This window comes from Vipera ursinii (assembly GCF_947247035.1).
Source record: "Vipera ursinii genome assembly, chromosome: 4".
Classification (NCBI taxonomy): domain Eukaryota; kingdom Metazoa; phylum Chordata; class Lepidosauria; order Squamata; family Viperidae; genus Vipera; species Vipera ursinii.
In genome coordinates, this window is record NC_139514.1 from 2,657,395 (window position 1) to 2,683,717 (window position 26,323).

General features: G+C 49.4%; 2 protein-coding genes across 2 annotated transcripts in view; one reads left to right on the forward strand and one right to left on the reverse strand.

Annotated features, from left to right (window-relative positions):
• The window catches only part of FAM168A (family with sequence similarity 168 member A), a 68,014-nt gene extending 58,076 nt beyond the window's left edge, over positions 1–9,938 (forward strand). Inside the window, exons 3-7 of the mRNA XM_083362201.1 lie at positions 993–1,073; positions 4,411–4,553; positions 5,276–5,450; positions 6,435–6,565; positions 8,704–9,938. Coding sequence (XP_083218327.1) covers positions 993–1,073; positions 4,411–4,553; positions 5,276–5,450; positions 6,435–6,547 — 512 coding nt within the window. The 3' untranslated portion in view covers positions 6,548–6,565; positions 8,704–9,938. The remainder of the gene's footprint in view (positions 1–992; positions 1,074–4,410; positions 4,554–5,275; positions 5,451–6,434; positions 6,566–8,703) is intronic.
• RELT (RELT TNF receptor) overlaps positions 9,206–26,323 on the reverse strand; it is a gene marked incomplete at both ends in the record, with an annotated part of 44,646 nt that continues 27,528 nt past the window's right edge. Inside the window, 4 exons of the mRNA XM_083362522.1 lie at positions 9,206–9,346; positions 22,666–22,849; positions 23,778–24,002; positions 25,440–25,521. Coding sequence (XP_083218648.1) covers positions 9,206–9,346; positions 22,666–22,849; positions 23,778–24,002; positions 25,440–25,521 — 632 coding nt within the window. The remainder of the gene's footprint in view (positions 9,347–22,665; positions 22,850–23,777; positions 24,003–25,439; positions 25,522–26,323) is intronic.

Here is a 26,323-nt window from a genome sequence, read left to right on the forward strand (position 1 = left end):
GCGATAAATTAAAATAAATAAATTAAGCCAGGGCTGGCGTGGACTCATTATTCTGTAGATCTATTGCTTTGAGCCGAACTCTTGGGAACAACTGATTGCTGTTTTTGTGTTGGCGGTAAAAATCATCCCTTCCCGAATTTGAAAATGGAAAATGAACAAGTTAAATACGAAACGGTGATAACCCCGGGCCGAGAATTTGGGATATAGCGTAGATTTAGGAAAATGGCCAGAACTTGCGGGAAGGAAATGACAGATTGACAGTGTCAACTTCTCAGAAAGAAAACCTATATAAAATGTTTTATAGATGGCACTTGCCACCAGCCAGGTTAGCAAAAATGTTTTAAAAATATGTGTCCGATAGATGTTGGAAAGGCAAACCTAAGTCAGGTACTTATGATCATGTATGGTGGACACGTGTTAAAGCAAAGAGGTGCTGGACACACAAAACACACACACACACACTTGGCTAAGAAAAGATGTTAGGATTTTAAACCTGAATGTTTTTTTACTAGGTTTAATGCCAGAAAAAAAGAGTGATAAAGTACATGCTTGATTTTACATGTGATAACAGCGGCAAGAATCACAGTCGCACCATACTGAGGAAAAAAAATGAAATGCCATCAGAGGAAGAAATAATAATAATAATAATAATAATAATAATAATAATAATAATAATAATAATAATAATAATAATAATAATAAAAAATACTAGAATGTGCAGAAATGGACAGACTTACAATGAGATTGAAAGAAACAGAATCCTTTCAAACTTGGGACTTCTTTTATCGGTAACCGGAGAAAAGAGTAAAGGATTAGGAATTAAATTTGTATTGGTGAATGATAAACTCAGGCCGCACATTTGTTGAATAAATGCAACTGAATTGCACGGGGTGGGGGGGGGAAATTAATAAAAACTTTGCCAAAAAAACAACAACCCCTCATTCCCTCATTCCTTCCAGCCTAATAAATCATCCACTCTCCTCTCTTTCCAGGTTATCCTACCGGATACCCCACGGCAGCCCCAACCTACAACCCTAACATCTACACAACCACTGGTCCCGGTTATGCCCCAGGTAAACAGGTGTTTTGTTTTTGTATGTGTAGCTGTGTTGGTTTGTTCGTCCTGTCTGTTGTTCTGCATTTGCCTCTTTCTGTTCGGGTGGTTCTGCTTTTCGCGGGGATACAGATAGTCCCCGACTTAACCACAGTCTATTTAGTGACCGATCCAAGGTTACGACGTCACTGTAGAAAAAAAGTGACTTGCCACCGTTTTTCACACTGATGTGTGGAAAAATTTGGATGCTTGGCAACCGACTCGTATTAATGACGGTCGCAACCTCCCCGGAAAGGGTGTGTGTGTGTTCCTGTGATCCCCTTTTGGGACCTTCTGACAAGCAAACAGAGAAAGCCAGATTCACTTAACAACTGGGTGAGTAACTTAGCAACTGCGGCGATTCACTTAACGACGGTGGCGAGGAAGGTTGTAAAATGGGGCAAAACTCACTTAGCAAATTTCTCACCTGCCTGCATTTAATTTGCTCCACGTCGACACCGGTTGGGCTGTTATCCACACGTCATCCTTAGTTTTTATAAAAGGTACCTACTTAAGACTTTTAGCCCTTTGCTTTAAGCCAGGGGTCTTCAAACGTGGCCCTTTATGACTTGTGGATTTCAACTCCCAGAATTCCTCAGTCAGCATGGATGGACTTCACCTAAAATTCCTGTCAGCATGGATGGACTTCAACTCCCAGAATTCCTCTGTCAGTATGGATGGACTAACTTCCAGAATTTCCCAGTCAGCATGGATGGGCTTCACCTAAAATTCCTGTCAGCATGAATGGACTTCAACCCCCAGAATTCCCCAGCCATCCAGAAACAATACGCTAAGCCAGGGGTCTTCAAACGTAGCCCTTTTATGACTTGTGGACTTCAACTCCCAGCATTCCTCAGCCAGGCATGCTGGCTGAGGAATTCTGGGAGTTGAAGTCCACAAGTCATGAAGGGACCATGTTTGAAGACCCCTGCTTTAAGCTCTCGCGTAAGGTATTTCATCATTAAGAATTGAAATACAGGTAGTCCTCATCTTATGACCACAATTGAGCCCCAAATTTGCATGACTTTCTTAAGTGAGTTTTGCCAGCGATCCGTTTTTGCCACCGTTGTTAAGCAAATCACTGCATTTGAGTGAATCATGTCGCTAAGCGGATCCAGCTTCCCCCATTGACTTTGCTTGTCAGAAGGTCGCAGAAGGGGATCACGTGAACCCAGCACCCTGCGACCGTCATAAATATGAGTAAAAGAGCCATATTTTGATCATGTGGCCTTGGGAAAGCTGCAACGGTCGTTAAGTGTACAAAATGGCCACAAGCCATTTTTTTTTCAGTGCCGTTGTAACTTTGAACGGTCAGTAAATGAACTGTTGTAAGTCAAGTAGTACCTGTAGGTAAAGCTTGTGAAAACATCTCAGCTCCCTTTAAATAATAAAAAAAACCCTGCAAAATTCAGTCTGGTAACGTAAAAGTTAGGAGGAAAATGCCTTTATTTGGAGGCTGAAGATTTCGTAGATGGGCCAAGCTTTAAAATAAATTTCCAAACTTAGGACGGAAGAGCTTAGCAACCTCAAATCACAGCTAGATTTAAAATCTGTCTCGCTGCATGTCAGCCTAACCCCGACGCCCACGAGGAAGGGCGTTTTGATGTACAGAAATATTTAAAAATATGGAGTCTCCCATTGGTTCACGGTGAAGAAGACAGTTTTGAAAAGACGAGAGTCGATCTTAAGCTCCAGAATTTCCTGACTGAATATATTATCTTTGGGTCTGCTTAGAGGAAAAAAGTGGGGTTTTTAACTTCGGAACAATGCTGTGAGTTAAGGCTGCCAAGGGCTTTAAAATTAGATAGCAAAGCGGAGCAGAAAATATTTTTCTGGACTGTATTTTCCCACATTCTGGATAGTTGCCACGATAGTCTGAAAACCCTTTAAACGGTATATAGTATAAAGTATAGGTCAGGGGTAGGCAACCTCGGCTCTTTTATGACTCATGGACTTCAACTCCCAGAATTCCTGAGTCAGCCATGCTGAGGGGAAAGTGAGAGGTTTCCAAGCTGAGCCAGGCTGGCTCAGGAATTCTGGGAGTTGAAGTCCACGAGTCATAAAAGAGCCAAAATTGCCTATCCCTGGCCTAGGCCGCTTTATGACTTGTGGACTTCAACTCCCAGAATTCCTGAGCCAGCCACGCTGAGGGAAAAGGGAGAGGTTTCCAGGCTGAGCCATGTTGGCTCAGGAATTCTGGGAGTTGAAGTCCACAAGTCACAAAAGAGCCAAGGTTTGCCTAGCCCTGATTTAGGCCTAGGCTGCTTTATGACTCGTGGACTTCAACTCCCAGAATTCCTGAGCCAGCCATGCTGAGGGGAAAGGGAGAGGTTTCCAAGCTGAGCCAGGCTGGCTCAGGAATTCTGGGAGTTGAAGTCCACAAGTCACGAAAGAGCCAAGGTTGCCTACCCCTGATTTAGGCCTAGGCTGCTTTATGACTCGTGGACTTCAACTCCCAGAATTCCTGAGCCAGCCATGCTGAGGGGAAAGGGAGAGGTTTCCAAGCTGAGCCAGGCTGGCTCAGGAATTCTGGGAGTTGAAGTCCATGAGTCATAAATGATCCGAGGTTGCCTACCCCTGGTATAGGTGGTACCTGGATCAATAATAGTAACCCAGAAGCAACCTAGAACTAAGGAGAAACTTCCTGACAGTGAGGACAATTAACCAGCGGAACCACCTGCCTCCAGAAGCTGTGAATGCTCCAACGCTGGATGTTTTTAAGAAGAGACTGGACAGCCATTTGTCCAAAAGGGTATAGAGTTTCCTGCCTGAGCAGAGGGTGGCTTTTAAAAAGACAGGAATCTTAGCCGACTAGGGGATTCTGGGAGTTGAAGGCCACACATTTTAAACTACCCAAGTGTGTAGGATTTTGACCTTGGATCTGGTCCCGCTGCAACCTTCTCTGAAATGCAGTGGGCGACACCCACAAGTCCCTATCTGGGTAACTGTGCAAAGCCAGGGGGGGGGTGTCTTCAAACTTGGCCCTTGGATGACTTGTGGACTTCAACTCCCAGAATTCCTCAGCCAGCAATTGAATTCTGGGAGTTGAAGTCCACAAGTCATCCAAGGGCCAAGTTTGAAGATCCCCGGTTTAGAGCGGTGTTTCCCATCCTTTTTTTTTTTTAAGATGGATGGACTTCAACTCCCAGAATTCAATTGCTGGCTGAAGAATTCTGGGAGTTGAAGTCCACGAGTCATCCAAGGGCCACGTTTGATAGAGCCCTGCCCGATTTTGGTGGGAGCAACTGAGACGGGGACGATGGGAACTTGTTCGCCTCTCACCTTGCCGGTCCTTGAGTCTGCTTCTTTCTTCACAGGATACCCCGCTGGGACGCCCTACAAAGTCCCTCCAACTCAGAGTAATAACGCCCCGCCTCCTTACTCTCCGTCGCCCAACCCTTACCAGACGGCAATGTACCCCATTCGTAGTGCCTACCCTCAGCAGAACCTGTACGCCCAGGTGAGTCTGGGACAGTTTCCCCCCCTCCCCGTTTTCTCCGTCCAACAGTGGCTGGCAGAGAGAAGCTGCAGGTGTTTCAGTAGAGGCGGGGTCTTCGTAGCTCCGGGTTGAACTGTGGGGTCCTTGGTGGTCTCTGGGCTAGGTGGTTTTCTTGGAGACGTTTCATGACCCAACTAGGGAACATCATCAGTGCTAGAAATGAGGGTGGGTTGCAGCGGGTTGGGAGGAAGATAAGGAAGAAGAGGAGGAGGAGGAGGACTGGGGGGGGGTCCTTGGTGCTCTCTGAGCTGGGTGGTTTTCTTGCAGACGTTTCATGACCCAGCTAGGTAACGTCATCAGTGCTAGGAGGGAGGAGGAAGAGGAAGGAAGGAAGGAAGGAAGGAAGGAAGGAAGGAAGGAAGGAAGGAAGGAAGGAAGGAAGGAAGGAAGGAAGGAAGGAAGGAAGGAAGGACTATGGGGGGTGGGGATTCTGGGTGTTGATGTCTGCCCCTCTTCAAGTTGCAAGGTGGCAAAAAAAAAAAACCACCCAAAGATGAACGAGAAAGATTCATACGATGCTAACCAGCAGCGTCTGGAATGAGGAGGGTTGCGGTTGGGTGTTGGGGGGGCAATAAAACTGGGCCAAACCAACCAGTTCCTGCAGACTTCGCCCCCCCCCACGGAGCTCCCTGGCGCCATCGCTGAGGCGTCTCGCTTAGCGACCTTTCTTCCGCCTCATACAGGGGGCATACTACACACAGCCCGTCTACGCAGCCCAGCCTCACGTCATCCATCACACTACGGTGGTGCAGCCCAACAGTATCCCTTCGGCGATTTACCCAGCGCCCGTCGCCGCTCCGAGGACCAACAGCGTCGCCATGGGGATGGTGGCCGGGGCAACTATGGCGATGTCAGCAGGTAAAGGGCCGAGGCAAAGAAACACACACACACAACACACACACAAAACACACACACACGCATTATCCAACTTTAATTCTCGCTCCTGTCTGCTGGACTGCAGGCCCCATCCTGCTCAGCCAGGTGGACTTTGGGGCCCTGGGGAGTTGTCGGAGTAGATTTAACCCTCTGTCATCGATGCACTGAATTCATTTACAGCGGTCCTTGACTTACGACCATTCTTGAGCCCCGGTTTTCCGTCGCTAAGCCAGATGGTTACCGTTCAATGAGTCTTCCCTCATTTTACCACCTTTCCTACCCCAGTTGTTTAGCCAATTGCTGCAGTTGTTCGATTAGAAAAAACGGCTGCAAAGCGGATGGATCGGCCTCTCCCAATTCTAACACTTATGTCGCTAAGCGAGGCAGTCGTTAAGCGAATTTTCCCCCCCCCCATTGCAGGATCTCCCTTGCTGCTTTTCTTATGTGAATCACTGCCGTTGTTAAGGGAGTATCCTGGTTGTTAAGCGAATCTGGCTTAACCTTGCTTGTCAGAAGGTCGCAAAAGGGGATCGGGCGACACCCCCCTCCCTCAGGGACGCTGCAACCCGTCATAAATACGAGTCAGTTGCCCAAGTGTCTGCAATTTGGTCATTTGACCGCAGGGGGATGCTGCAACGGTGGTGTGGAAAATGGCCCTCGGTCGCTTTTTTCCGTGCCGTTCGTAAGTTGAAATGGTCACTAAATGAAGTGTCGTAAATTGAGGACTAGCTCTGCACCGGAAGTGGTGCTGAGTTCTACCTTATTCTGTAGCTCCCAAGATAGACCTTAAGGCAAGACCAGACAAGCAGATTCTGGACCCACCTGGGGGCCACCCTCAGGACAACAGCCAGCTGGGGAGGTTTCTCTGGCAGCTCGAGACAGTGAGCCAAGCTGCATGCTTCAGGAAAACAGTGGAATCTTATCGGCGGCCGTTCTAAAAATTTTTTTTTCCTTCCCCCGTCACAGGGACTCTGCTGACGACCCCACAACACACCGCGCTGGGGGCGCACCCCGTCTCAGTGCCAACGTACCGGGCGCAGGGGACCCCCACCTACAGCTATATCCCTCCCCATTGGTAATTCCATTGGCCAGTCCATGTGAGTAGCAGGGCGTCTTCCCCAGGAGTGAGCAGTGATGACGGGTGGGGAAGGCCAGGCACGGAGCAATTGGCCCCAGGGACGTCTTTAAGACCGGGGGTCTTCAAACCTGGCCCTTTGATGACTTGTGGACTTCAACTCACAGAATTCCTCAGTCAGGCATGCTGGCTGAGGAATTCTGGGAGTTGAAGTCCACGAATCATGAAGGGGCCATAGTTCCCCCATGCTGGCTCAGGAATTCTGGGAGTTGAAGTCCACGAGTCATGAAGGGGCCATAGTTCCCCCATGCTGGCTCAGGAATTCTGGGAGTTGAAGTCCACGAGTCACGAAGGGGCCATAGTTCCCCCATGCTGGCTCAGGAATTCTGGGAGTTGAAGTCCACAAGTCATGAGGGGGCCGTAGTTCCCCCACGCTGGCTCAGGAATTCTGGGAGTTGAAGTCCAGAAGTCATGAGGGGGCCATAGTTCCCCCACGCTGGCTCAGGAATTCTGGGAGTTGAAGTCCACGAGTCACGAAGGGGCCGTAGTTCCCCCATGCTGGCTGAGGAATTCTGGGAGTTGAAGTCCACGAGTCACGAAGGGGCCATAGTTCCCTCACGCTGGCTGAGGAATTCTGGGAGTTGAAGTCCACGAGTCATCAAAGACCAAATATGAAGACCCCTGTCTAAGACCCTCATCCTTTTGAAGCGGGTAGGAAGAATCACAGAGCTGGAAGGGACCTTGGGGGCCATCTAGTCCAGCCCCCTTCTCAAGCAGGAGATGCCAGTGACTGAAGAGGTGGCTCCTGCCTCTTCTGAGAAACCTCTGTGGAAGGATTCGGTCACAAAATGGGCCTTTGTGATGCCAGAGTTGCAGCTTGGCTTAGACGTCGGAAGAGGGTGGTCCTGCAGCGCTGTTGTCCCTTTGCACCCGCTGTTTGCTGCGCTCTCTGCGGGGTGGACTTCAAGGGCCAGAAGCCTCATTTTGTGGCATTTCCCCCCCCCCCCCCCGCTCTGGATCTCCCTAGAAACGGGGCTCTCCAAACCTGGCCACTATGTCGCAAGTCAGCCATGCCGGCTGGGGAATTCTGGGAATCGAAGTCCGCAGGTTTTTAAAGTTGCCAAGTTTGCAGAGCCCTGCCCTAGAGCAGCGCTTCCCAACCAGAGCCATTTTGAGATGGGTGGACTTCAACTCCCAGAATGCCCCAGGTCGCTTCCAGCTCTTTTCTGATCTTTAGGGTGGATAGATGCCTGCTGGCAAAGTGTCTTAAAGGGTTCTGTCTTTTTATGGAGATTGGGGCAAGAAGAAGGAAGGAAGGAAGGAAGGAAGGAAGGAAGGAAGGATGGAAGGAAGGAAGGAAAGAGAAAGAAAAGAAAGAAAGAAAGAGAAGGAAGGAAGGAAGGAAGGAGAAAGAAAAGGAAGAAAGGAAAGAATGAAGAAAGGAAGGAAGAAAGAAAAAGAAAGAAAGAAAGAAGAAAGAAAGAAAGAGAAAGAAAGGAAGGAAGGAAGGAAGGAAGGAAAAAGAAGGGAGGAGTGAAGGAGGGAAGAAAGGAAATAAAAATGAAGGATAGAGGGAGAAGGGAGAGTAAGGAAGGAAGGATTGATGGAGAAGGGAGCAAATGGAGGAAGGAAGGAAAGGGGAAGAAGGAAGGGAGGGAGAGGGAGGGTGTACTGCAGGAAAGCAGGAACGGAGAGGGGGAAAAGGGGAAGGAGGGAAGGAAGAAAGGGAGGGAAAAAGGAAGGAAGAAGGAAAGAGTGGAAGCAGGGAGGGAGGGAGAAAGGAAGGATTGATGGAAGGTGGGGGAATGGAGGAAGCAAGGAAGGAAAGAAAGAAAGAAAGGGGAAGGATGGATGGAGGAAGACAGGAAGGAAGGGGGAAAGAGGCAGGGGAAGCGAGGGAGCGAGGAAGGAAGGAGAGAACCCACGCAGTATTTCAAACTAACACAGCCTTTCGAGAGCTCGGAGAAATTACCGAACGCCAAGAGCCTCTTTTAATTGCGCAGCCGAGGATAAAAAGCCGAAATGTGACCCCCCCCCCAGCTGGAAGACGGAGAAGCCGCAACAGCCTCGGCCTGGAGGGAGAGGGCAATTCGAACCCGGCTCTCTCAAACTCTGCTCTTTTCCTTCTCTCTCTCTCTCTCTCTCTCCCCCCCCCCCCAGATCTGGAGTCAAGACATCGGATGCAACCGGGCGCGAAGGAGCAACCCCACCCCACCCCCCCGGGTACCCGGGCATTGCCAGCCAAAGCGAAACACGCACACACACACACACACACACCATCTCAAGGGTCACGCAACGCGTTCTTTCGGGTTTTAATTTTGCATTTAATTTTTGACTTCTGGGGCCAAAGCCGGGCCGTTCTCCCCCCCGCCCCCTTTCCCCTTCCCTCCAGGGTCCGCTCCGTTGCACCATATCCTTGCTTTTCTTCGCCACCTTGGCCTCCATTTCCCTCCATTGAGCATCGCCGGGGACCCCCTGAGGCCATCTCTCCGTTCATGATTCACGCGGGTTCCTCGTGTGTGTGTGTGTGTGTGTGTGTGTGTGCGACAATTCCACCTTTAGGGTTCTGGAGGGACCAAGAAGAGCCCAGGTCTTCCTCACCCACCCACCCCTCCTCCAGGGGAAGCCCTCTCGCCCCCCCCCCCTTCGTCCCCTCCCTTCTTCACGTTCCTCCACAGCGCAATTCAAGAAAATGGCTGCTGTCCAGCTGGGCCTCGGGATTCCGTGGGTCGTTTCCCACTGAAACGTGGATCTCGGCGCTTTGTGCGCGGCCAGAGGAGGTGGGATACGTGGCACGGCCCACCTGGGTTTTAGAGAAACACCCCCCCCCCTCGGACAGAAACCACGTCTCCATTCCCCCCCCTCCCGCCTTTGAAAGAAAAGGGATAGTTTTTACATTAGCATGGGCTGATATTGGGGTGTCCTTTTGGGGGGGGGGTGTCAAAAAAGTCAAAATGGCAGCCAGGACCCTGAGACCCTACCTCTTTTTTTAAAAAATTAATGCATTGATGCTTTAAAAAAAACAGTTTTGTCACCGCGGTTGCGGCTGTCGTTTGGGGGAGAAAACAGGCTTTTGCCCGCCTTCCCCCCCCCACCCCCCCCAAAATGGACTTTTTGGAAGTGGTACTGGTAGTCCTCGGCTTACGGCCACCGCTGAGCCCCAAATTTCCCTTGCCGTGTGAGACATTTCTTAAGTGAGCTGTTGTCCCGTTTTGCGACCTTTCTCGCCACCGTTGTTAAGCGGATCGCTCAAGTTGTTTTAAGTTAGTCAGATTGTCGTTAAGCGAATCCGGCTTCCCCCGTGGACTTTGCTGGTCAGAAGGCCCGCCAAAGGGGATCACGTCTCTCTCTCTCCCTCTCTCTCTCTCTCTCTCTCTCTCTCTCACACACACACACACACACACACACAGACATGCCCCAAGACAGCGAAACCGTCATAAATACGAGTCGGTTGCCGAGCGTCCGAAATTTTGACCCTGTGACCGCGGCGGATGCTGCAACGGTTGTTAAGTCTGAAAAAGGGTCGCAAGTCGTTTTTCCCCAGTGCCGAGCGGTCACTAAACAGACTGTCGTAAGTCGAGGACTACCTGTCAGGAGGAGGTTGAAGCAGACGATCGAAACACCCCCCCCCCCAGGTTCGCTTGGAAGAAATTCAGCACGGAGGAGAAGAGCAGTGAGGAGATGTTGGTTGGCTTGGACAAGCTAACTTCATCTCTGCCCACCCATCCCAGGTGGATTAACGTGGTCTTCAGGAGCTCCTCAAGTCCTCTCCGGGCCTTTTCTCTGGGCAGCTCCCCCCCCCAAAACAAACGACCTCTCTGGTCTCGTTTGGTTCCAGGTTGGGTTCTCCATCCCTCTTGACCCATCATTCGAGGGAACGTCAGAATCTCCAGCCGTTGGGTGGTGGCAAAACGTTGCCGAGATCCTGGTTGATGTGTGGAAGCCCCCCAATGAAAGTTGTCTTGAACCCACCTGGGAGTGGAGAACAGAGAGGGAAACCCCCCCACCCCACCCCACCCCAATGTTGGGGCTGGAAAGGTAGAACTTGAGATGTTTCTCCCCACAACCTGGGACCAAGGGAAGTCCCTGCCAGAAGAATGGAAGGTCCTCCAACCAACCGAGCAGAAGAAGAAGGCCATCCTGGCAAGGAGAATCCATGGGCCGCGAGGACTCGCTTGGAGATCACCACGACCTCCCAGTCTGTCAAGAAAGATTATCTCCAGCCGGGACTCAGCTGGGTGCGGTCAAGGTTGGGACCGGACCAGGAATGGGATTCCATCTGTCCTCCAGGCCTCCGGAAGGACCACCCTCCTCTACTTGGACGTTGACATCCTTTCTGCCTCGCGTCCACCGTGCCCAACCCAGGGGGTCCTTCTGGAGTGGCCAGGACCCTTTTTTTTTTTTTTTTTTAGGAAATTGGGCAAGTTGGAAATCCCGCCGGCATCGGTTCGTGTTCAGTTCCAGGTCTCTGTCCAGAAGCTTTCAAGAGCTACTCAACGGCTGAGATAGATTGAGGACTTCTGGATAGCTTCTGGAGAGAGTTGTTGTGGCTTTCAGGAAGGAAGGAAGGAAGGAAGGAAGGAAGGAAGGAAGGAAGGAAGGAAGGAAGGAAGGAAGGAAGGAAGGAAGGAAGGAAGGAGACTCTAAATGTGGATGGAGATAGGGAGAAAGGCTTCAATCTTGGCAGCTTGTATGTGGGCGGACTACAACTCCCAGAATTCCCGTAGCCAGCACAGCTGAAGGCGGATCCTACAGAGAAAAGAGCCAGGGATTGTCAGGACTTAAGAGAGATGTGGTCACGGTGCCCGTTCTCATTGGGGCAACTCCAGGAGAAGAGTTTGGTAGGATGTCCAGCCCTCACTAGGAACTTACTGCGAGAAGGATCTCGGAGTCCTAGTGGACAGTCCCTTAAATAGGAGCCAGCCAGGTGTGGCAGCTGCCAAAAAAGCCAACACAGTGCCAGGCTGCATTAACAGAGGGATAGAATCAAGAACACGTGAAGTACTAATACCACTTTACAAGGCCTTGGTAAGGCCACACCTGGAATACTGCATCCAGTTTTGGTCACCACCATGTAAAAAAAGATGTTGGGACTCTAGAAAGAGTGCAGAGAAGAGCAACGAAGATGATCAGGGGTCCGGAGGCTGAAACATGGAAGGAACGGCTGCTGGAATTGGGGATGTCCAGTTTAAGGAAGAGAAGGACAAGGGGTGACATGATAGCAGCGTTCCAGTATCCCAGGGGCTACCCAGAGAAGAGGGAGTCAAGCGATTTTCCATAGCAGGACAAGAAGGAAGGCAGGACAAGAAGCCACGGATGGAAACTCATCAAGGAGAGAAGCAACCTAGAACTAAGGAGAAACTTCCTGACAGTGAGAACAATTAACCAGGGGAACCACCTGCCTCCAGAATAATAATAATAATAATAATAATAATAATAATAATAATAATAATAATAATAATAATAATAATAATAAGTTGGAAGGGACCTTGGAGGTCATGTAGTCCAACCCCCTGCTCAGGCAGGAAACCTTATACCATTTCAGGCAAATGGCTGTCCAGTCTCTTCTTAAAAACCTCCAGTGTTGGAGCATTCACCACCTCTGGAGGCAGGTTGTTGTGAATGCTCCAAGACTGGAAGTTTTTAAGAAGAGACTGGACAGCCATTTGTCTGAAATGGTGTAGGGTTTCCTGCCTGAGCAGGGGGTTGGACTAGATGACCTCCAAGTGTTGTGATTCAGGGTCAGCCTGTGGGTCCGGCAGCCGGGTCGGATGACTCGGATGACTCAGACGAGGGGGAGGAGGAGGGTGTTGAAGACGAACTTGCTGATGATGGCTTGGAGGCTTCGCAGAGCCCCCAGCCAGGCCCCTCTTACTTGGTGGAGACCCAGCTGTGTGAGCCTGACAGTGTGGATGAAGATGACCCACAGCTGGCCCTGTTCAAGGACGCCCGACGCAGGAGGCAGTCAAGCAGGAGCAAGCAGAGAAAGGCTGTGGGACTTCTCGGAAGGAGGCACATGGAGGCCACGCCCTGAACTCTAATAAAGGGAGTGTTTGGGGAAGGGCTGGTTGCTGAAAGCAACCGCTCCGTTTGAGGATCAAAGCTCCGGTATCTTGTTTCATGTTTTGTTGTTTGTTTGTGTAATAAACTTGGCAGACGTTTTCCAGCCTCAGACGCTTTCCAGCCTCTGCCGTTTGTACAGGGGTTGCCTTTCTGCAAGGCCGGTAGCAGGCTGGTACAGAACACCAAGGTCCCTTCCAGCTCTTTTATTCTGCTTTTTTTTTGTATTACGGTGCCCATTTTCGCTGGTGCGATGCTAGGGGAACCGCTTGGCATGATGTCCATCCAGCCGGTCCTCATTAAGATGCTCAGAGCAGTCCTGTTCTCAGCCTTCGGACGTCCAATTGTATATAGTTGTATAAAGTGTATAATCTGAAATCGGGCGGGGAATGAAGGCATTCAGCCAACAGAGCTGGGTAGCGTTTGGAGGGCCTCCCTCCCCCCCCCCCGAATGACCCCGTCATGAATCCTGAGAGCCAGATACTTGTGGCCAGGAAAAAAAAGCTGGAATTATACAGGTAGTCCTCGACTTACGACCACCGTCGGAAATGTAGCTAAACCAGGCCGTTGTTAACTGATTTCCAATTTGATTTCATGCCTTTTGCTCACGGTGGTTGGGCAGATCGTTGCTGTCGTTAAATGAATCTCTTGGCCATTCGGCGGATCTGGCTTCCCTCGTCGGCTGCTTGTCAGAAGGCTGCCGGTGGCAAGGGCTTGACCCCGGGACTCTGCAGCTGCCGTAAATACATCGCCAAGAGGCTGAATTTCTCCCCGCCCCAGTGCTTCGTTCTGCCATTACCCGAAGTATTATTTGGGGTTTTTTTTTTGTGGGATGGGGTTGCACGATTGATGCTTGCTCTAGAGAAGAGGTGGGGAATGGTGGCACCTTTATGACTCGTGGACTTCAACTCCCAGAATTCCTGAATCAGCCATGCTCGGGCTTCCATGCCGACTGAGGAATTCTGGGAGTTGAAGTCCAGCGGTCATTAAGGGCCATAGTTGCTGGCTGAGGAATTCTGGGAGTTGGAGTCCAGTGGTCATTAAGGGCCATAGTTGCTGGTTGAGGAATTCTGGGAGTTGAAGTCCAGAGGTCATTAAGGGCCATAGTTGCTGGTTGAGGAATTCTGGGAGTTGAAGTCCAGTGGTCATTAAGGGCCATAGTTGCTGGTTGAGGAATTCTGGGAGTTGAAGTCCAGCGGTCATTAAGGGCCATAGTTGCTGGCTGCGGAATTCTGGGAGTTGAAGTCCAGAGGTCATTAAGGGCCATAGTTGCTGGCTGCGGAATTCTGGGAGTTGAAGTCCAGCGGTCCTTAAGGGCCATAGTTGCTGGCTGCGGAATTCTGGGAGTTGAAGTCCAGCGGTCATTAAGGGCCATAGTTGCTGGTTGAGGAATTCTGGGAGTTGAAGTCCATCGGTCATTAAGGGCCATAGTTGCTGGCTGCGGAATTCTGGGAGTTGAAGTCCAGCGGTCATTAAGGGCCATAGTTGCTGGTTGAGGAATTCTGGGAGTTGAAGTCCAGTGGTCATTAAGGCCATAGTTGCTGGTTGAGGAATTCTGGGAGTTGAAGTCCAGCAGTTGTAAAGGGGCCACTGTTGCCCACCTGTCCTCTAGAGCAAGCTTGAATGGCTCGGATGTTTTGGGGAGGCTACAGAGAACCCTTCGGAACGCATCGCTTCTCGTTGCGGTGAATGCCATTAGTCCTCGAGTTACGGCCACAATTGAGCCCGCAATTTACATGGCGAAGCAAAGACAGTTACTTGTGCTTTGGCCCATTTTATGACCTTTTCCCCCCACAGTTGGGAAGTGAATCACTGCTATTGTTAAGTTAGTAATCCGGCTTCGGGGCCTGGGGAGTTGTAGGCGCAGGCTGAACCCTTTGTAGTGGATGCATTGAATTCATTATCGGCAGTCCTCGACTTAACGACCAGCAACATTTCCGTTGCTAAGTGAGAGAGAATTGTTAAGGGAGTTTTGCCCCATATCATGACATTACTTGCCACGGTTGTTAAGTGAATCGCTGTGGGTTTTTTTTTTCAGTTAGTCACGTGGCTGCTAAGTGAATCTGCTTGTCGGAAGGTCACAAAAGGGAATCATGTCACTCCCTGGGACACCGCAACCGTCATAAGTACACGCCGGTTGCCAAGCGTTTTAATTTTGATCACATCACCACCACCACTTGCAGTGGTTGTAAACTGAAAATTGTTCACAAGTCCCTTTTTTTCTGGTTCTTTTGAACGGTCGCTAAATGAACCCTTATAAGTAAAAATGCCTGAACACGGGGTTGGACTAGATGATCTCCAAGGTCCCTTCCAGCTTTTATTATTATTATTATTATTATTATTATTATTATTATTATTATTATTATTATTATTATTATTAAAGTCGAGGACTACCTTACATTTGGAGTTTCTTCCCTAAAATAATTTGCAGTTCACGCAGTCCACTGCCGAAGACGGTGGGCTCTTGAGATGGGAAATATTTTTTCTCTTAATTATCCGGCCCGCGGAGTTTAATTCCGTTAAAATCTCTGTTTAAAACCTTCGTACTGGAAACGAGAGTCTTCCACGCTTTCAATCTTAAGGTTTTTCACCCAGCGGAGGGAGGGGGGGCAGTGGGGCAGAACTGGTGTGTTGGAAAAGCCCCCCCCCTCCCCGATTTCCTTCCCCCAACCCTCCCCCCCCAAAACCCTCAAGTCACAATTTGTGAAGATGACGTGTAAATCTATAAGCTCATGATTTCGTTCCGAAGATCAAATAGCCATCTCTCCGGGACAGATTTAAGCCAAGAGTTTGTAACTGTACGATATTTACTGTAAGATTGTAGAACATTCGATTAACTATTAAAATATTTCCAAAAAAAAAAAAAAAAAGAAATATTTAAAAAAAAAACACACCAAGATCTTGAGTCTTGATTTCAAGGGTCTGCTTTCAAAGGGAACGGGTGTTTTTTTGCTGACTGGATTCAAACTTTCAACCTACGCGTAGCCTTCAACTTACGGCCACCATTGGGCCCCTCAAATTTACACCACTAGAGTAGGACAGGTTGTTAAGTGAGTTTTTGCCCCCAATTTTGCCCCCTTCCTGGCCGCCGCCGTTAAGCGCATCGCTGCTGCCGTTAAGCAAGTCGCGCGGTTGTTAAGCGAATCCGGCGTCCCCGTTTGACATTGCTTGTCAGAAGGCCGCCAAAGGGGATCACAGGAGACTCTCGGCCGTCACAAATAGGAGTCAATGGCCAGGGATCGAAATTCTGATCACGTGACCGTGGGGAATGCTGCAACGGTCGTAAAGTGTGAAAAACGGGCATAAGTCCTTATCTTCCGTGCACTTGTTGCTTTGGTCAGTAAACGAATTGTTATATGTCGAGGACTTTGTACTCCAATCTCTCTCTCCCCAGGCCTGGACTTTCCTTGTGGCAGATCGCCCTCTGCTGGATCCCTCCAGCTAGTGCATTTAGCTGCAGAATCTGTTTTTCTTGATTCTCCTTATAGGAGCCTTGGTGGAGCAGTGGGCTAAGGCCTCCTTAAGTAACACCAGCTGCCTGCAGTTAGTGCAGGTTCGAGTCCCACCAGGCTCAAGGTTGACTCAGCCTTCCATCCTTCCCAGGTAGGTAAAATGAGGACCCAGATTGTTGGGGGCAATAAGCTGACTTTGTAATAATGCCGCTTGGGGGTGTGTGTGAAAGCCCTAATAAGCAGGCATATACATAGAATGAAGGCTACTGCTAAGCTTGTAAGCCGCCCTGAGTCTTCGGAGAAGGGCGGGGGATATAAATGGAATTAAAATAAATAAAATAAATAAAAATAAATAAATTTCATCACCCGCTTTCCTTCAGTGCATTTTAGCCTCCCAGGGGCTAAAGAACACAGGTGTGTGGAGCTACAGGGAGAGTCATGCTTCGTTTTGGCCCCAGGCTATTTGTGACTTTAGAAAAGTAGTTTGTCTAAACTGGGAGAGGTCGCTCCAGATCAGGCAACCACATCCAAAATAGATTCGATTAGATTAGATTATCTTTTTTTAAAAAATCCCATTTATATCCCGCCCTCCTCCGAAGACTCAGGGCGGCTTACAATTTAAAGCACAAATCAAATGTGCTTAGCAATAGCCTTCATTCTATGTCTATGCCTGCTTATTAGGGCTTCCCCCCCCCCCCCAGCGGCATTATTACAAAGTCAGCTTATTGCCCCCAACAATCTGGGTCCTCATACATTAGATTAGATTAGATTAGATTAGATTAGATTAGATTAGAACAGAATAGAATAGCATAGAATAGAATAATAATTAGAATAGAATAGAAATGCAGAATAGAATAGGATATAATAGAAAAGAAATAGAATAGAAACAAGTATAGGAATAAAATATAAATATAGGAATAGAATAGAAGAATAGAATAGAACAGAACAGAAATACAGAATAGGAATAGAAATATAGAATAGAAACAGAATAGAAGTATAGGAATAGAATAGAAATATAGGATTAGAATAGAATGAAGAATAGAATAGAAAGAACAACAGAACAACAAGAGAATAGAAATACAGAATAGGAATAGAATAGAAATATAGAATAAAATAGAAATATAGAATAAAATAGGAATAGAATAGAATAGAAATATAGAATAGAAACAATAGAAGTATAGGAATAGAATAGAATGAATGAATAGAAAGAAAAGAACAGAACAAAATAGAAATACAGAACAGGAATAGAATAGAAATATAGAATAAAATAGAATAGAATAGAAATATAGAAAAGAGAAGAAAAGAATAGGAATAGGAATGTTGCTGGGAGGTACCTTGGAGCTGACGCTTGCATGCAGCTCAACTGAGGCATTTCCCAGGACCAGCCAAGGATGCCTTCAGATCCGCCTTCCAAGTGGTAGTAGTAGTAGTAGTAAAAGAGCAACTGGAGGAATTAAATGTTCGGTAAAATGCCATCCTTTTATATAGGCATCCCTTTGCATTAGTTGCTTCCCCACCATGGCAACGTTAGGACCGGTGGACTTCAACTCCCAGAATTCTGGGAGTCGTAGTCCACCCAGTTAAACATGGCCAAGGCTGAGAAGCAGCAGCCCATAACAGAATTGGAAAACGGGTGGTGACCCTTTGCTAGTTCTCCTCCTTTGCTAGCATTTCCTTGGGCATTTTAAAGCCAAACAGGTACGTTCTCTGCAGCAGCATCTCCCACTGTCTCGAGTGTGAAATGTCCCTAAGGCGGGACTAGAACTCACCGCCTCCTGGTGATTGGCCCAAAGTCACCCAGCCAGCTTTCGTGTCTCAGGCGAGACTAGAACTCACCACCTCCTGGTGATTGGCCCAAAGTCACCCAGCCGGTTTTCGTGTCTCGGGTGAGACTAGAAGTCACCGTCTCCTGGTGATTGGCCCAAAGTCATCCAGCCGGCTTTCGTGTCTCGGGTGAGACTAGAAGTCACCGTCTCCTGGTGATTGGCCCAAAGTCACCCAGCCGGCTTTTTTGTCTCAGGTGAGACTAGAACTCACCGTCTCCTGGTGATTGGCCCAAAGTCAGCCAGCCGGCTTTTCTGTCACGTGAACCCAGACATCAGGACTTTAACTGACCTGGTTGAGCCTCTGTGCTCACAGCAAGGACTTTGTTAGCCATTAAGGTTTCCAAACCATTGGAAGTCCTATTGGCACTTGCAGATGGACGGAGAGAGGCCGGAAGTAATCAATGAGAAGGAATATCAAGTATTTGGTCACAATTAACCTTGAGAAGGCTGACCAGGTGGGGAAGAAGGAGATTGGCCTTTGGAGGAGATGTCCCACCAGGTGATCAACCCCCTTTCTCTAGGGCAGGATACAGAAAACGGCTCTTCTGAACAAAATAACAAGAGTTGGAAGGGAACCTGGAGATCTTCTAGTCCAGCCCTATTTAAGCAGGAGACCCTTTGGCTGTCTAATGGCTGTCCAATCTCATAGCTCCCCAGGCGTTCAGTTCTAAAGAAGGTCCTAACTGCGCAAGCATGGACCACTCAGAACAAAACCTGGTGGGTTCTTCTCCAGTTGTCATCCAGTAGATTCCTGCCCTGAGCAGGGGTTTGGGCTGGATGGCCTCTAGGATCCCGTCCAAGCTCAAATCCTTCCAGCGGGATTCACTGGATTTAAGCCACTCACAGGTTACTCATAGGGTAGGAGCCATTTACTCAACTAAGGCACTTCAAGGCAGTTAAAAGTTGGGGTTTTGTGAAGTGATCCCCGGGGGACTGTGGACACTTTTGACATCCCCGGGCAATTCAAACTCACGTTTTATTTATTATTAAGAAAATGCATATGGCCACCCAACTCATCCTTCTCAGAGTAGGGGGGCCAATCTCATCACCGCAGGGTTGATGTTCCACAGGGAGGGAGCCACCACGGAGCAGGCCCTCCTCCTGGATCCCACCAGATGGACCTCCTCAAGGGAGGGGACCCCGTAACGTCCCCTGACTCCCCGCCCTGGTGGATTGGGTGGATCTAACTAGGAAAAAAGATCCCGGGCCACGGAGGGCTTGGAAGGTGACAACCAGCACCTCGAATTGGACCCAAAAGCAAACCGGCAGGCGGCGCAGATACCCACAAAGGAGGCGACACGTGTGTAAAAATAGGCTTGCAAAAAAAAAAAAAACCCACAAAAAACAGGCCACTGCAGTTTGAACCAATTGAAGCATAGTGTCAGCGCTGCTAACATCGGATCTTCTTGCTTTGACGAAAGACGGAAGAAGCCGCTATTTTATATTTCTACTTGTGTATCGCTTTTAGAGTGAAAAGTTAGATGAAGATGGGAGGGGGAAGGAAGAATATGCACGGGGGGGGGGGATTAGTTAAGACATAACAACATAGCAGCAGAGCACTCTCAAGGTTGTACGTAACAAGAGGCCGATAAGAACTGGCGGGTTGAGCGAAGAAGGGAAAACTTACCTTTCGGACTAATTGGAGAATGTGATTTAGGACGGCTAACTAAAGGAGGGAACTATGCTTTAATATGATTGTGCTCAGGGGAGGGGAATCCAGATTTCGGCTTTGTATTGCCGATGTTAAAGGTAAAGGTTCCCCCGCACATGCGTGCTAGTCGTTTCCGACTCTAGGGGCCGGTGCTCATCTCCGTTTCAAAGCCGAAGAGCCAGCGCTTGTCCGAGGACGTCTCCGTGGTCATGTGGCCGGCATGATTAGACGCCAAAGGCGCACGGAACGCTGTTCCCTTCCCACCGGAGTGGTCCCTATTTTCCTACTTGCATTTTGACGTGCTTTCGAACTGCTAGGTTGGCAGAAGCTGGGACGAGTAACAGGCGCTCCCTCTGCTACGCGGCACTCGGGATTCGACCCGCCAAACTGCCGACCTTCTGATCGACGAGCTCAGCGTCCTAACCCGCTGAGCCACCGCGTCCCTTTTTATTGCCGATGTTACGTTGCTCTAACAGAGACTTTTAAGGTAAACAGTGCCGCTGAGTTCTCTGACGAGTTCCTCCGTCGGAAGCTTGACACGTAGTTTTCAAGGGCAGCCCCGTGTATGGAGAGCATTGCAGCAGTCGAGACAGGAGTGTGGGTGAGTGTGAGCAAAGCTTGAGAGAGTTGCCTGTTCAACACTTCCTCTCCAACCCTTGGCCCCCCAACCCTGCCCCAGCCCCGACAAAGCTGGGGGAGCCACCAGCCCTGGATCTGTTTTCTGGTTTTTTTATTCATCAACGTATAGAAATGAAACTTCCGGTAAGGCCCATTCTTGAACGTCACGCCACGAAGGGTGGGCAATAAATAAACCCGGGGGCAAAACGGGGAGGGGCCCGCCGGGTGGGGCAGGCCAGGTGCCTCCACCTGGTGTTGCCCGCATAAATAATATGTAGGGGGGGGGGAAAATCACGAGAAAATCAAAAAATAAATTAAAAAAACGGTGTGAATGACACTTGGTTAGTAACAGGGTTACTAAGTCGCAAAAGAGGATCACGTGACCGGAGGACACAGCGACCGTCATTAAGTACGAGTCGGTTGCCAAGCCTCTGAATTTTGACCATGTGATCAGGAAGGATGCTACAAGAAGGATCGCAACTGAAAAACGGTCATAAGTCACTTTTTTCAGAGCTGTTGTAACGGTCAAAGGATCACTAAATGAACAGTTGTAAGTCAAGGGCTACCTGTATATATTTTTTCCTCTTTCTTTCTTTCTTTCTTTCTTTCTTTCTTTCTTTCTTTCTTTCTTTCTTTCTTTCTTTCTCTTTTTTTCTTTCTCTTTCTTTCTTTCTTTCTTTCTTTCTTTCTTTCTTTCTTTCTTTCTTTCTTTCTTTCTTTCTTAATAATAATAATAATAAGTTGGAAGGGACCTTGGAGGTCATCTAGTCCAACCCCCTGCTCAGGCAGGAAACCCTATACCATTTCAGGCAAATGGCTGTCCAGTCTCTTCTTAAAAACCTCCAGTGTTGGAGCATTCTTTCTTTCTTTCTTTCTTTCTTTCTTTCTTTCTTTCTTTCTTTCTTTCTTTCTTTCTTTCTTTCTTTCTTTCTTTCTTTTTTCTTTCTCTCTTTCTTCTTCCTTCCTTCCTTCCTTCTCTCTTTCTCTACACACACACACACAAACACACTCGCTCAAAGGTGTCTTCCTTCCTCATTCACGTGGAGGAAGGGACGTATATCACACGCACAAGCACAAGCACACATCATTACCACCAGCCTCCTCAGCACTACTGTGTTCAGATGCTCAACAATTTCAGAAAGAGTTTGGGGGCTGGATGGGAGACCATCAGGAAATCCCAGGGGGTGTGGCTAAATGGGGAGGACAAGGAAACATGTGGGGGGGGGAGAAATGGAAACCGCAACCGGGTCCAACCTCCGTAGGGTTGCCCAGGAAATGACATGGACGTGTCCACACGGCCAGCAGCTCAACATGACGGAGGTGCCATATAGTTCCACTAAGTCCTGGGCCGCAATAAGAAGAGGCTTTTTTTCTTTCTCGTCCTACCCGGCCTGGGTGGCGCGTCACGGAGCTGCCTCTGAGCCGTGCAAAAGGAAAACGTAAGCAAAGGGGCTCCTCCGGCCATCATCTCCAAAACCTTTGGTCCTTTCAAGTCTCTTTGCAAGCTGGGAGGGTCCTCTGGAGCTGCCCCCCCCCTCAGCAGAGTCCGACCCAAACGGGGTCCAAGGAGCAGGGAGAAAAGCCGGCCGGCCGCCACCTTCGCCAATGCCCAGTCCATGCGCAGCAGGCGGGAAGGCGCTCCTGACGCGCAGCGTCCACAAATGCTGTGTTGCTCCTCCTTCTCGGCCGAGCGGGGCAGTCAAATGACAACCTGCAAGGGAGGGAGGAGATTGGAGGATTAAATTGCCATCATCAGGACAAAAGAAGGAGTAGGATTTACTCTCTGCAAGGAAGCCACGTGTGTGTAAAGAGAGCGCCAATCCCACTCCCTTCTAGCACTGATGGGGTTCCCTGGTTGGGTCATGAAACGTCTGAAAGAAAACCACCCAGCACAGAGAGCACCAGGGACCCCCACAATCCTTCCTCCTCCTCCTCCTCCTCCTCCTCCTCCTCCTCCTCCCTTCTAGCACTGATTATGTTCCCTAGTTGAGTCATGAAATGTCTGCAAGAAAGCCACCAAGCTCAGAGAGCGCCAAGGACCCCGCAGTTCTCCTCCTCTTCCTCCTCCTCCTCCTCCTCCTCCTCCTCCTCCTCCTCCTCCTCCTCCTCCTCCTCCTCCTCCTCCCTTCTAGCACTGATGAGGTTCCCTAGTTGGGTCATGAAATGTCTGCAAGAAAACAAACCAGCTCAGAGAGCGCCAAGGACTCCATTGTCCTCCTCCTCCTCCTCCTCCTCTCTGAAAACCCCACTCTCTTCTACTACTGATGACGTTACCTAGTTGGGTCGCGAAACGTCTGCAAGAAAACCACCCAGCTCAGAGAGTACCCAGGGCCCCACAGCTCCTCCCTGACCTGCAAATATTCTCTTTTATCGATCTTTGCTCAGTCCTGGATCTCCTGGCTGGTAGCGCTGGGAAGACGAACCCAGACTGGCTCGCTTCCTTGATCTCTCACGGTCTTCCCCCCACCCCAGCCCGGAGATTCCCTCGGCAGCTGCAGAGACCCCGACGACTTACCTCTTGCTGACTCTCTGCCCCGGTGGGCCGTTTCGGTTTTCCCCCGTTGCTGGCCAGCAGCTTTTGCTCTGGGGCGAGGGAGGCGGCGGGGGGCTCGCTGGGCTGGGCCTCCCCCACCCCCTCGGAGATGGTCTTCAGTTCGGTGGGGTTGGGTCTCTGCTCGGGGATACGGGCCACGCGGAACCTGTGGGGAAAAACAAGAGGCCCCGTGGAGTTGCAACCCGGAGGCAGAAGCTGAAGGCATCTTGCCATTTTTGCCCATTGCAGGTAGGCCTCGACTTACAACGATCCGTTTAGCGACTGAAGTTTACAATGGCACTGGGGGAGAAAAAAAAAACACCCCGGTCCTCACACTGACGACTGTGGCATCGTCCCAGGCGTCGCTTGATTAAAATCTGTACAGTTTGTACCGGTGGTCCTTGACTTACAACGATTCATTTAGTGACTGTTGGAAGTTACAACGGAACTCAAACAACTTATCTCCAGTTCCTCACACGACTATTGCAGCGTCTTCGCAAGTAGTTGCACGATCGAAATTTGGACGCTCAGCTTGTACAGGGAGTTCTTGACTTACAGGGATTTAATTTAGTGACCATTCAAACTCACGTGGCATTGAGAAAAGTGACTTATGGCCGTTTTTCACGCTTAACGCCCGCTGCAGCGTCCCCACGGTGATGGAATCGAAATTTAGGCACCTTGGCGACTGACTCATATTTATGACGGCTGCGGTGTCCCAGGGACATATGACCCCTTTTTGCCACCTTCTGACCAGCAAGGTCAATGGGGAAGCCGGATTCACTTAATAACCTAATCGTCAAAGCGATCCACTTAACAACTGTGGCGAGAAAGGACGTAAAATGGGGCAAAATTCAGTTAAAAAACGGTCCCACGTAGCGACAGAAAGTTTGAGCTCCGTTGTGATCGTTAGTCGAGGACTACCTGTATCCTATTTCTCTTGTTCCTCCTTCTAGGCATAGAAATACTAAGAGTTTGACCTCTTAAGGACTAGCAACTTGTGGTTGTTGTTTTTTTGTTAATAAATAAACAGCAGAGAGGAGGCTGAATCCTACACTGGGCTGGCAAGTCGTTCAAAGGTGCACCTTGGTCCTTACCTGCCCACGGAAAGAATGGTGATTTCTCCTGGCCGGGGGTGTTTCAGGGCGTGGCTGCCAGGCAGGATGGTCGTGGACACGGCTTCGGTGGACCGTAGCATCTCCGGCCACTTCTTCTGGCTGCAGCGGGTGCAGCTGGGGCCCGAGCGGACGGCCAGGCCCTGGATGGTGTGGAGGTGGTGCTGATGCTGGCAAATGTGCGGAATATGGGGCAGGAGATGCAACCTGGGCAGGGCGGGGGAAGAAATGACCGTCATTTGGGGGGACCAAGAGAAAAAGGAGGCAGTCGGAGACCGGCTAGGACGGTCTTAGCAGGGGCTGGATTGGCTCGGCTTGGTTGGGTTTCAAAGCCCATCATCCTTAACCCTGGACTCAGAAGGATGGGATACAGTGTTCGGGGAAAGGCGATCGAAGAACCAGATTTCCGGAGCCGGGAAAACTGGGGTTCAAATCCCCGTGCAATGATTCAAGTGGCTTTGCACAAAAAAAATAATAATAATTCAGGGAATAGCCATAGTCATAGCACTTAAGACTTATATACCGCTTTCTAATGCTTTCCAGCTCTCTCTAACCGGCTTACAGAGTCGGCCTCTTGCCCCCAACAATCTGGGTTCCCGTTTTGGCGACCTCAGAAGGACGTAATGCTGAGTCGAGTCGGTCAGGATCGAACTGCCGGCAGTGGGAATGCAGAGTTTGCCTGCAATGCCACATTCTAACCGCTGCACCACCATGGACACCAGCTGGCCCCGGAAATAAGCCCGTTAAGAAGTTTCACGGGTTCAAAAGTCTTAAAATGGCCCTTGGGAGATGCCTAAAAAAGGCTCAGGGTTTTGAGGGCATCACGGCAGCCACCATGGCGCCTTCTGACACACACAAACACCCCGGACACCCCCAACCCCCTACAAGGCTGTGATTTGCACAATCCACCAGACCCCAAAGAGCAGAAAAAGACGCCAGATTAAAGCTTTCCGTCTTCTGCTAATAGGGAGCCGTCATATATAATAACTATTTTACATATATAATTGCTTAAAATGCATTATTTATTTCTTAGATTTTTATCCTGCCTTTATTATTTAATTCAAGGTGGCAAATATTCTTTCCTATTTTCATCAGCACAAACGACACCGGGAGGTGCATTGGGCTGACAAGAGACTGGCCCAAAGTCACCCAGTTGGCTTTCCTGCCTAAAGCGGGACTAGAACTCTCTGTCTCCTGGTGATTGGCCCAAAGTCACCCAGTTGGCTTTCATGCCTAAGGCGGGACTAGAACTCACCGACTCCTGGTGATTGGCCCAAAGTCACCCAGTTGGCTTTCATGCCTAAGGCGGGACTAGAACTCACCGACTCCTGGTGATTGGCCCAAAGTCACCCAGTTGGCTTTCATGCCTAAAGCAGGACTAGAACTCACTGCCTCCTGGTGATTGGCCCAAAGTCACCCAGCTGCTTTTCACACTTAAGACGGGACTAGAACTCACTGTCTCCTGCTTTCTAGGCCAGCACCTTAACCCCTAGCCAAACTGGCTAAAATTGCCCCAAAATCTTTGTGATCAAAGTCTCTTCCAGCACAGCCTTCCTGTTGAAAACCTTCCAACTTTGTGGAGCAGAAAGGCCGCAAAAAGAGACGAGATTTTTGCACCAGATAGAAGGAAAGTGGGTCACCTACTTGTTCACAGGCTTGTAAATCGGCTGGGCGACTTGCTTGCTGTGGTATTCCTTCAGCATCTCTTCCAGGACGGCTGCATTTTCTGTGGGCAAGAAATTTGGGGGAAAATCAGGTTTTTAACAATGGTGCCGAGGAAATGAAAGCGAGCGAGGAAAGTTATGACATCTCCACGGCACGGTAAAGAAAAAAAAATCACATTTCTGGAGGGTGGCTTAAACCATCCAGCGCTTCGGTGGGACATCAATTGCAAATCTGCACACACACACACACACACACACACACACAGAAATGCACACACACATATAAACCTGGAAGACAGCAATGACAAACAAAATCCACGATGCACCCAGAAAACCTCCCAAGGACAGTTTTTAGGGGCTGAGTTCAACCTGAAGCTTCCTTTATTTTTCTCTGATGGCTCTTCCCAATATCCTGCTTGGATGCTAACATAAACAGGAAGTCCTCGACTTACGACCACACCTGAGCCCAAAATTTCCACTGCTAAGCAAGGCAGTTTTTAAGCGGGTTGCGCTCCATTTTACAGCCTGCCTCCAGAAGCTGCGAATGCTCCAACACTGGAAGTTTTTTTAAGAGGCTGGACAGCTACGTCTGAAATGGTACTATCGGGTTTCCTGCCTGAGCAGGGGGTTGGACTAGATGACCTCCAAGGTCCCTTCCAACATTATTATTGCTGTTGTTGTTAAAATTTACATTGTTTGTTAAGCGAATAGTCTGGCTTCCTCCATGACGTTGCTTGTGGGAAGTTGGCTGGGAAGATCGCAAAAGGGGATCACACGATCCCGGGACAGTGCAATACCTACCAGTTGCCAAGTGTCCGAATTTTGATCCCTTGAGGCGGCTTCAGTCACACGGCTGCAGCTTCC